At 40.0% G+C, this 12,160-nt stretch overlaps 2 protein-coding genes across 7 annotated transcripts in view; one reads left to right on the forward strand and one right to left on the reverse strand.

The window, feature by feature from the left end:
* LOC100297099 (P antigen family member 3) overlaps nucleotides 1–12,160 on the forward strand; it is a 418,811-nt gene that overhangs the window by 141,468 nt on the left and 265,183 nt on the right. The window lies entirely within an intron of this gene.
* LOC100297779 (fibrous sheath CABYR-binding protein) overlaps nucleotides 10,941–12,160 on the reverse strand; it is a 154,990-nt gene continuing 153,770 nt past the window's right edge. The window contains exon 11 of the mRNA XM_010821975.4: nucleotides 10,941–11,053. Coding sequence (XP_010820277.2) covers nucleotides 11,031–11,053 — 23 coding nt within the window. The 3' untranslated portion in view covers nucleotides 10,941–11,030. The remainder of the gene's footprint in view (nucleotides 11,054–12,160) is intronic.

The following is a 12,160-nucleotide window of genomic DNA, read 5'->3' on the forward strand; positions in this document are numbered from 1 at the left end:
TGCCCCCAATCCCTCCCAGCGTCAGAGTCTTTTCCAATGACTCAACTCTTTGCATGAGATGGCCTAAGTACTGGAGTTTCAGCTTTAGCATCATTCCTTCCAAAGAAATCTCAGGGCTGATCTCCTTCAGAATGGACAGGTTGGACCTCCTGGCAGTCCAAGGGACTCTCAAGAGTCTTCTCCAACACCACAGTTCAAAAGCATCAATTCTTCGGCTCTCAGCCTTCTTCACAGTCCAACTCTTACATCCATACATGACCACAGGAAAAACCATAGCCTTGACTAGACGAAACTTTGTTGGCAAAGTAATGTCTCTGCTTTTGAATATGCTATCTAGGTTGGTCATAACTTTCCTTTCAAGGAGTAAGCGTCTTTTAATTTCATGGCTGCAGTCACCATCTGCAATGATTTTGGAGCCTAAAAAACGATTACCTCAATAGATGCAGAGAAAGCGTTTGACAAAATTCAACCACCATGTATGATAAAAACCCTCCAGAAAGCAGGAATAGAAGGAACACACGTCAACATAATAAAAGCTATATATGACAAACACACAGCAAACATTATCCTCAATGGTGAAAAATTGAAAGCATTTCCCCTAAAGTCAGGAATAAGACAAGGGTGCCCATGCTCACCACTACTATACAACATAGTTTTGGAAGCTTTGGCCACAGCAATCAGAGCAGAAAAAGAAATAAAAGGAATCCAGATTGGAAAAGAAGAAGTAAAACTCTCACTGTTTGCAGATGACATGATCCTATACAAAAAAAAAAAAAAAAAACCCTAAAGACTCCACCAGAAAATTACTAGAGCTAATGAATGAATGTAGTAAAGGTGCAGGATATAAAATCAACACACAGAAATCCCTTGAATTCCTATACACTAACAATGAGAAAACAGAAAGAGAAATTAAGGAAACAATTCCATTCACCATTGCAATGAAAGGAATATATCTACCTAAAGAAACAAAAGACCTATGTATAGAAAACTATAAAACACCGGTGAAAGAAATCAAAGACGACACAAATAGATGGAGAAATATCCCGTGTTCATGGATTAGAAGAATCAATATAGTGAAAATGAGTATACTATCCAAAGCAATCTAGAGATTCAGTGCAATCCCTATCAAGCTACCAATGGTAATTTTCACAGAACTGGAACAAATAATTTCACAATTTGTATGGAAATTCAAAAAACCTCGAATAGCCAAAGCACTCTTGAGAAAGAAGAATGGAACTGGAGGAATCAACCTGCCTAACTTCAGGCTCTACTACAAAGCCACAGTCATCAAGACATGATACTGGCACAAAGACAGAAATATAGACCAATGGAACAAAATAGAAAGCCCAGAGATAAATCCACGCACCTATGGACACCTAATCTTCAACAAAGGAGGCAAGAATATTCAATGGAGAAAAGACAATCTCTTTAACAAGTGGTACTGGGAAAACTGGTCAACCACTTGTAAAAAAATGAAACTAGAACACTTTCTAACACCATACACAAATATAAACTCAAAAAGGATTAAAGATCTAAACATAAGGCCAGAAACTATAAAACTCCTAAAGGAAAACAGAGGCAAAACACTCTCCGACATAAATCACAGCAGGATCCTCTATGAGTTCCCAGAATATTGGAAATAAATGCAAAAATAAACAAATGGGACCTAATTAAAATTAAAAGCTTTTGCACAACAAAGGAAACTATAAACAAGGTGAAAAGACAGCCTTCAGAATGGGAGAAAATAATAGCAAACCAAGCAACTGATGAAGAATTAATCTCGAAAATATACAAGCAACTCCTACAGCTCAATTCCAGAAAAATAAATGACCCAATCATAAAATTGGCCAAAGAACTAAACAGGCAGTTCTCCAAAGAAGACATACAGATGGTGAACAAACACATGAAAAGATGCTGAACATCACTCATTATCAGAGAAATGCAAATCAAAACCACAATGAGGTACCAGTTCACACCAGTCATTATGGCTGCTATCCAAAAGTTCACAAGCAATAAATGCTGGAGAGGGTGTGGAGAAAAGGGAACCCTCTTACACTGTTGGTGTACAGCCACTATGCAGAACAGTGTGGAGATTCCCTAAAAAACTGGAAATAGAACTGCCATATGACCCAGCAATCCCACTGCTGGGCATACACACCGGGGAAACCAGAATTGAAAGAGCCACGTGTACTCCACTGTTCATTGCAGCACTGTTTATAATAGCCAGGACATGGAAGCAACCTAGATGTCCATCAGGAGACGAATGGATAAGAAAGCTGTGGTACATATACACAATGGAATGTTACTCAGCCATTAAAAAGAATACATTTGAATCATTTCTAATGAGGTGGATTAACCTGGAGCCTATTATACGGTGTGAAGTAAGCCAGAAAGAAAAATACCAATACAACATACTAATGCATATATATGGAATCTAGAAAGATGGTAACGATAACCCTGTATGTGAGACAGCAGAAGGGACACAGATATATAGAAAAGTCTTTTGGACTCTGTGGGAGAGTGTGAGGGTGGGATGCTTTGGGAGAATGGCATTGAAATGTATATATTATCCTATGTGAAACGGATCGCCAGTCCAGGTTCGATACAGGGTGCTCGGGGCTGGTGCACTGAGATGACCCAGAGGGATGGAATGGGGAGGGAGGTGGGAGGGGGGATCAGGATGGGGAACACATGTACACTGTGGCGGATTTATGTCAATGTATGACAAAATTAATACAATATTTTATAGTAATTAGCCAACAAAATATAAATAATTTAAGTGAAAGGAATGAAATACAGTTGAGTTTTGTACATTGAAGCTGGTGAATATTTCATGGGTGTGTACACAGCTTTTTACATTTCAAATATACCACAATAAAGTGGTTTAAGAAAATAGAGATGAAAGCAAAATAAAGGTATTCCCAAATTAAAAAAAAAAAAAAAAACCCTCAGGGAATTTGTTGGTAGACGTGGCTTACAAGAAAAACTAAAGGAAGTTCTTCAGGCTGCAATAAGTGAATTTAGATGTTAAGCAGAATCCATGTGAAAAAGCAAAGAGTATAGGAAATGGTAATTATAGGAACAAAAATACTTTATTAATACACATTTCACTCCTTTCTTCCTGTATTTAAAAAGCAACTGTCTAAAACAGTATCACATAAATTATTGTTGTGAAAGTGGTAGTTGCTCAGTTGTGTCTGACTCTTGGTGACCCCGTTACTGTAGCCTGCCAAGCTCCTCTGTCCATGGGATTCTTCAGCCAAGAATACTGGAGTGGTTAGCCATTCCCTTCTCCAGGGGCTCTTCGAGGGATTGAACCTGCATCTCCTGCATTGCAGGCAGATCCTTTACTGTCTGAGCCACCAGAGAAGCCCAATTATTGTTGGGCCAATAGCGCATGGAATGTAATGTATTTGCTGTAACAGCACAAAGGAGGTGGTTGGGAGCAAAGCTGTATTAGGTAAGGAAACAAGTCTGGATGGTGTCAAATCCATACAAACATATGCAAAGAATCAGAAATCATGACAAAGAAGGTGAATATAACAGAAGCTATAAATAGATACCTGATATCCTGCCTTATATCAGCTTTTCATCACATAACATTTTATATAATATAATAATGATAAGAGTGTGTTAATGGGATTACCCTTTATAGATTTACTATATATGTGACAATATGAGGAAAAGAGGGAAACCCGAATAGAGCAATATAGGAGTAATGTTTCAGTATCTCATTAGAATTTGTGTAAATTTCAAGCTGATTGTGATAAAGTAAGATATTTACAGTGGCATACAGCTAAGGAAATAACTTTAAGGTAGTGGAAAAATCCGTAAAGAGTTTAAAATGCTGCATTATAAAATATCCATTGAATGCAAAAGAAAGCAGTAAAATGAGGTCCATAAAACAAAACAACATGAGACAGAAATATATATTGGCAGATGTAAGTCTGTATCAACATTAAATGTGAATAGATAAAACAGTCCAACCAGAAGGCAGACGTTGAGAGACCAGTTTTCTTTTTTTTAAAAAAATCCAACTGTGCGTTGTCTAAACAGGACACAGTTTAGATTCTAAGATACATAAATTACCATGTATGTGTGTGTGTGTTCAGTCGCTCAGTCGTGTTCAACTCTCTGGGGCCCCATGGACTGTAACTCGCCATGACTCCTCTTCATAGAATTTTCCAGGCAAGAATACTGGAGCGGGTTGTTATTTCCTACTCCAGGGGATCTTCCAGACCGAGGGATCGAACCTGAGTCTCCTGCATTGGCAGATAGGTTCTTTACCACTAGCGCCACCTGGGAAGCCTTATATGACCCAGCAATTCTACTCCTAGACAATTTTGTCCAAGAGAAATGAAAACATGCTCACACAAACACCTGTACTCAAATATTCCACACGTGTATTCCTAATAGCCAAACCCAGAAACAGTCCAACAAAGGAACACTACACGGCAATAAAAAAAGAAGGAACTACTAATGCATGTAACACCAAGGATGCATCTCAACTGTGCAAATGAGAGAAACCAGATGCAGAAGGCTACATATTATATGATTTCATGTCAATGGATCTCTGGAAATGGCACAACTGTTGGCACAGAAATGTATCCGTGGTTGCCAGGGTATATGAGTGGAGGAAGGAGTCTGATGGCAAATAGCCCAAGGGAGCATTTATGAACGATGAGACATTTTCTACATTTTTATTGTGGTACCATTTACACCACGGTATACATTTGTCAAAAATCTACAAACGGTAATACGTTAAAGTGTTGGCTTTTATTGTATATAAATTAAACCTCAATACTTTTTTTTTAAAGTAAAAGGAAATTTTAAGTATTTAATTATTGGTTATTGTATCCATCTAGACCATGAGCTCAAAAACATAAAAATCGTATTTTGGAATTCTTCTGAGACCTGGCCAACTTCCAGGATTCCACATGACACCTTTATACTCTTATGACAGGACACAGAAACTTGGTCTAAACCATGCTGACAATTCCCTCTCCTTCACCTCAAGTCCAAATTCTTGCTGAGTCTGTCCATTTTACTTCATAAACGTCTAATGTGTCTACATTTTCCCATGTCCACCACATCTGCTCTAGTCCAAAGCCTCCTTTCATTTTATTGTCAACCCCCTTCTAACAGGTCTCTCATATCCACTCAGGGTGTCTCTTTCCCTCTTCCCGCCCTCTCCCTCCCTCTCTTACAGTTGCAAAACTGTCTATGACTTTGTAGATAAAGGCTACTCTCATATACAAAGACTTGAAGGCATGGTCTAGCTTCTGCCCACTTTGCTACCGACATTGAAAGGAGAGCTTCCTTTTCTTGTCTCTCCTATCAGGGTTCCTTCACACCCTCCATTTCCTAAGCTTCTCTACTTAGATTTCCCCAATTTCTTTTTTTTTTTTTTATTTTTTTTTCCCCCCAATTTCTGTAGCCTCCTTCAAGCTAGGCTTCACTTCCAGATATACAACTTAGGTTTCGAGAAAGCAAAACAACCAAAGATAAAATTGCCAACATCCATTAGATCATGGGGGAAGCAAGGGAATTCCAGAAAAACATCTAATTCTGTGTCATTGACACAGACCTCTGACTGTGTGGCTCACAACAAACTACAGAAAATTCTTAAACAGAGGGCAGTACCAGACTACTCGACCTGTCTCCTGAGAAACCAGTATGTGGGTCAAGAAGCAACCATTAGAACCAGAGTTGGAACAAAATGACTGTTTCATAATTGGGGAAGGAGTACGACAAGGCTGTATATTGTCATGCTGCTTATTTAACTTACATGCAGAGTACAGCCCACAAAATGCCGGACTGGATGACTCACAAGCTGATATCAAGATTGCTGGGAGAAATATTGACAAGCTCAGATACACAGATGATACCACTCTAATGGCAGAAAGTGAAGAGCAACTAAAGAACCTTTTGATAAGGTTCAAAACAGGAGAGTGAAAAACCTGGCTTAAAACTCAACTATTAAAACACTAAGATCATGGCATCTGGTCCTATCACTTCATGGCAAATAGAAGGGGGGTAAGTGGAAGCAGTCCATCCTAAGGGAGATCAGTCCTGAGTGTTCATTGGAAGGGCTGATGTTGAAGCTGAAACTCCAATACTTTGGCCACCTGATGCGAAGAACTGACTCATTTGAAAAGACCCTGATGCTGGGAAAGATTGAGGGCAGGAGGAGAGGGCGACAACAGAGGATCAGATGGTTGGATGGCATCACTGACTCAATGGACATGAGTTTGGGTGAACTCCGGGAGTTGGTGATGGACAGGGAGGCCTGGTGTGCTGCGGTTCATGGGGTCACAGAGAGTCGGACACAACTGAGTGACTGAACTGCACTGAAGAGGAAGCAGTGACAGATTTCATTTTCTTGGGCTCCAAAATCACTGCAGATGGTGATTGCAGCCATGAAATTAAGACACTTGCTCCTTGGAAGGAAAGCTATGACAAACCTAGCTTGCACGCATTCTCCGGTACTTCAGCAGTGTCCGGCTCTTTACAACCCCATGGACCGAGGCCCACGAGGCTCCTCTGTCCAGGGGATTCTCCAGACAAGAATACTGGAGTTGATTGCCATGCCCTCCTCCAGGGGATCTTCCTAACCCAGGGATTGAACACATATCTCCTAAGTGTGTTGCATTACAAACAGATTCTTTACCGCTGAGCCCCCGGGGAAGCCCATGACAAACCCAGACAACATATTAAAAAGCAGAGACAAAGGTCTGTAGAGTCAAAACTATGGTTTTTCCAGTAGTGATGTACAGATGTGTGAGTTGGATCATTAAGATGGCTGAGTGCTAAAGAACTGATGCTTTTGAATTGTGGTGCTAGAGATGAGCCTTGAGAATCCCTTGGACAGCAAGGAGAACAAACCCTCCAATCCTAAAGGAAATGAACTCTGAATATTCACTGGAAGGACTGATGCTGAAGCTGCAATACTTTGGCCACCTGATGCGAATAACTGACTCACTGGAAAAGATCCTGATGCAACAAGATCGAAGGCAGGAGGAGAAGGGGGCGACAGAGGGTGAGATGATTAGATAGCATCACCAACCCAATGGACATTAATTTGATCAAACTCAGGGAGATAGTGTAGGACAGAGGAGCCTGGCGTGCTGCAGGCCATGGGTAGTAAATAGTTGGCTAAGAAGCTTTCTGTGTCTGTCAGTGGTAAAGGCTGACACTTATGTCTTCACACACTCAGTGCCCCCTGCTTAGGGCTGATGGTGGGTCCTTAGGATGCTCATCACATCCTCCCAGAGCTCAGACCAGGGAGCCTTCTCACAACAGGAATGGAGCACTCTACCCTGGTGCAGAATTGGGAGTTGGAGCTGTTTACCACCTCTCAATGTGTTTTCTTTCTTTACATTCATTTGCGCATTTCTTCTTGAGTCACCAAATCCAACTCTGCTTATCCCCAACTGGTTACTGTAAAAAGCTGCACCTACATCTCTGTCAGGGCGGATGCATGTATCCCCTGCACTATTTTCTTTCTCTCCCTTCAGAATCTCTAGACTCCCAGACACCACCCTCAAAAGGGGCAGTGATGCAGGGGAGGTTGTGACTCTCATCCACAGCCTGGGTCAAAGCACGGCTGTGTTATATATAACCTCTTTCACTCTTAGAATGAACCTTATCTTCTAGCTTTCCTCCTGCTTCTTGGCCACCCTGCTCACCGTTTTGCTTTGCTTTTCCCTTAGGTCCATTCCCTGTGTTTCTCCTTTGCACTTCTTTTCTGTTTATGTGTCTGTCTGGCCCACCGGTGTGATATTCCCATCATCCACCTCACATCACTGGTCTTGTTATTTCAAGCATGGCAGACACGTCCTGAGACATGCTAGTAATCAATGTGTGTGTACTCAATGATGGAATATTTTTAATGAGTGACAGGAAGGATCTCCTCCATGTAGGAGTCAGTATATAGGTGTCATATTTGTAGCACCATACATAAAGCCTTGTGTCTTCTTCCAGACAGTGCAGGGGTGTGGCTCTGTCTTGGTGCTCTGGTGCCCTTCCATGTCCTTACTTAGGCTACGTAGGCAAGGCTAAACTGCAGGCTGACTTGAATTTTGGCAGAGAACCTCCAGATTGGTCCTGCAGCAAGGGGAGATAAGCAGCCTGATGAAAAGATGCTATGAGGCAATTTCTCACCTACCTCCTTATCCAGCTGGAGGTGACACAAAGTTGTTACTCATCCACCTCTGGTTTCAGTTGAACATAGGATGTTTCCCTAGCCCAAGCTGAGATACAGCTGTGGACTATAGAGCTGCTCAGTGCCATAGGGCACAACTGTGGGCTCCTTCCTGGCAGAGACCCACCACCTGTAGTGCCTGTTACTGAGCCCTTCCAATTCAGTGGCAAACTGCAGGGATAGGGACAAGGCAACTGACACCAGGGTCATATTGCTTCTGCACTGTCTGTAAGGTAGAATCTTAATCCATTCGGGTTCATTGTCTCCTTACTGGCCAAGCCTGTAGAAGGTGACAAGCCAAACTAACAACTGCAGTGGTGCCCTGAGGCCCTGTAGCTCCTGCGCTGTGACTTAGGGACTGGTTGCCTGACTACGTGACAGAGTCTGGTGTTGAGTTGTGTGATGTTGTGTGACCAGAATATTGGCTTATTTTCGCTGTCATCACACACAGCAAGGAGCACAGTTTTCACTACATACTATGACTTAGGGTAGCTTTATCAGTCCTCATTAAAAAACCCACCTTAGAATGGATGCCATGTCTGATACCAGCTATTGAATCTGCTATTGAATCAATATATTTATTTAGACAAAATATGTTTCTGAAATCCAATTCATTTTAAAAGTTAACCTTCTACTTGAAATTCAAAATCTGCATCACTTGTGAGAGAATTGTAAAGGTAAATGTTTAAATGAAAAATTGAATAAGCCAAATCCATTTGCAATGTAATGCCTACTTCACGTTATCTTGTTTATTCTTCATAACAAATATTTACTGTAAACTTGTAATTTCCACTTTAGAAATGGGGAAACAGATCCAAAGGATGTAAATACCTTTCTCACCTTCACTCAGTATGTGTCAGAGCCAGTACTGATACTCTTAGTTATGTCACGTGCTGTGCTTAGTCGCTCAGTCGTGTCTGACTCTTTGTGACCCCATGGACTGTAGTCCGTCAGCACCTCTATCCATGGGGATTCTTCAGGCAAGAATACTGGAGTGGGTTGCTGTGGCCTCCTCCAGGGGATCTTCCCAACACAGGGATCAAACCCAGGTCTCCAGCACTGCAGGCGGATTCTTTACTGTTTGAGCCACCAGGGAAGCCCAGTTATTTCATGTCATAGCCAATAAGGAGACAGAGCAGATAAAACTCAAGTCATTTTGTCTCAGAAGTTCCCCTCATTCCTTTCCCTTTTCTTCTAGCTAGGATCTAATCTTGTCAGACAGCTCCATGACCTAGGGGCTTTTTCAAATACTTTTTGGTAAGATGGGATACTCTAATTTAAGTCTCATGGTAGATTTGAACCTCCCATTTTCAGTCCTTTAGGACCTGGATTTTCATACCTCTATAAGGGCACAACAGCTGCTATTTATAATCCCCTGTTATTAGCTAAGCAGAGTAAAGTCTGAATAGGTCCTTTGTTGTAGAAATATATTTTTTTGGTGCATTAGGATGCAGATGCGGGCTCAGAGATGTAAGCATTTTGTTCTTATGTTAATAATAAGGATGTAAGGGAGGAATCAGACAGCTGGAGGACTTTCCTGTAGCTCAAATGGTAAAGACTCTGCAGAAGACCAGGGTTCAATTCCTGGGCTCGGAAATCCTCTGGAGAAGGGAATGGCAATCCACTCCAGTATTCTTGCCTGGAGAATTCCATGGACAGAGAAGCCTGGCAGGCTTCATGGGGTCGCAAAGAGCCGGACACAACTGAGTGATTCAGACACACACACACACACACACAACTGGAGGGCTTCTGAGATCTGGTGACTATCAAGCCAGTGGAGGATGTCATGGAGAAGAAAAGATGTTTGTGGCTGCTCTCTCCCTGCACCCAAAAAACCTTGGAAGGGAAGTCAAAAATGTGTGAAAGATATGCTGTGCTATTTGCCATGGAATTTGACAGCAGTTTTTTTTTCCTGTCTCCCTACAACCTTTAACAATGGCTTTGGCATTCCATTTCTCTATAGGGCAGTACAAACATATTACATTTTAAAAAATGTTTCTCTGTCAATGATTTCATCAGGGACACTGTATGAGATTTGGGTGGCATGGTTTGTAAACCCATTTATTCAAGAGAAGACCAAAGGCTTTTATGAATCTTTTATGTGTGGGTATACATATGTATGTATAGGCATTAACATGTAGATTATGCCTAAAGAACATGTTATGACCAAATTTTTTTAACCCTAGAAGTGCAAGGGTGGTTTAAATGTATAAGGTTACCAGTGCAATTCACCACATTAACAGAAAAATGGAGGGAATACAATTCTATGATCATTACAATTGATGCAGTATAAGTGATGAAAATTAATCTATATTCAAGACAGAAAACTAGGAATAGAATGGAACTTACTCTGATAAAGTATATCTACAAAAAAGCAACGTAAACAGGTTGAAATGGAGAAGATATTTCATTTCCTATTGGGAAAAATGCCAATTATCACCTACTTTAGTCAAGAATATTCTGTCCAGATTTGTTCAATGCTGCAAAATGAGGAAAGGCTTAAGGTTTAAGCCAGTAGAAACTGTTGATATTCAAATATAATAGTATATTTTGAAAAGCAAAAATAATCTACATTTAAATTTGTGGAATTAATATGCATATTTAGAGGAATTGTTGGACAGAAAATCCATATACAGACATTCTATCTCTACATACATCCTCAACTAGACAATAAAAATCACAAACCATGAATTTTCAATAACATTAAATACCCAGGGATAAATTTAACAAAAAAATGTGCAAGTAGAAAATGAAATTTTATTGACAGAACTTTAACAGTCAAATACACAACATAAGAGCAGCATAGATGGTTTCAGTTTATCTTCTTTCAAGCAAATGGCTGCCCTTCACCTATAATATAAACATTAAAAAAGTTACTTAGCAGAACTTTATTTCGAAGACAGGAGAGGTATACAAAGTTCACTGCAGTTGTAGTTTTATAAAATGGACTAAAACAGGAACACTAAGGGAGACCCTTTGGCTTACCTTCAGTTAATCCTCTCTAGAGATTTTATATACTTTTCAAGCATATTACCAGTTATTTTTAAAAACGCACTACTCTTCCTAGTTATACACGAAAAGAAGGACACTGAGTTCAGAACAAATGAAATCAATGGAACCTATCAGAAGGTAGTTTTCAGTAGAAGGCAAAACTGTGTACACATTCAGTAAAATATCTAACAACAAAAAACACCCTAAGGAGAACAAAATACACAAAACTTGAAACAAAAAATCCCAGGAAAAGTATCATTTAAATGCCTTGGTTTGAAATAATATTCTGAATATAGGATAGCTAAACAGTTGTTCTCTCTGTTACTGCTTAAGTGAAGTAAATAAAAAGGCCAGTATTACATTTGTTTCTTCTCTACTGTGGAAAAGTGTAGACATTTTCATTTGTTCTAATTTATCCCTGATATGGTGGTTTTAAGTCGGTTAAACATTTGTCCCCCTTTTTACTTGCGGCCCTCATGTAATTCTAAATGTTTCTTTTCACCCTGGAAAGCATTCCAGTTGGTATAATACATTATATGGTGACACTAACTTTAAGTCATTACTATCACTGGCGACATGGTGACATCAAAATGTGAAGCAGAAATAGGACTGTTTCTCACAGCCACACCAAAAATGAAAGAAAAAAAAGGAGAGAAGAAAAGGGAGAGCAAGAGGGAGTATGAGTGAAAGAGAAAAGCAAGGAAGAAGAGAGAAAGAAAATCTGGAAAAGCATATTTTTTTGTTTCTAAATGATAATGGCTTTTGAGAGAAAACTCTGACTAATTTCAAAAGTTCATCCACGGTATTTGTGATGTTTAGTTATTTAGTTACTGTGGGGTATGTTAAATAATATTTGTTTTTCTACCCTACTAGCCATTTCATCAATATTCTGAAAATATTTGAGTTACAGATTATACTCTGCTTTAATTCTGTAATATACTAACTGTTAGTGTCTTGTTCATATTT

Source organism: Bos taurus, chromosome X, assembly GCF_002263795.3.
Source record: "Bos taurus isolate L1 Dominette 01449 registration number 42190680 breed Hereford chromosome X, ARS-UCD2.0, whole genome shotgun sequence".
Classification (NCBI taxonomy): Eukaryota; Metazoa; Chordata; class Mammalia; order Artiodactyla; family Bovidae; genus Bos; species Bos taurus.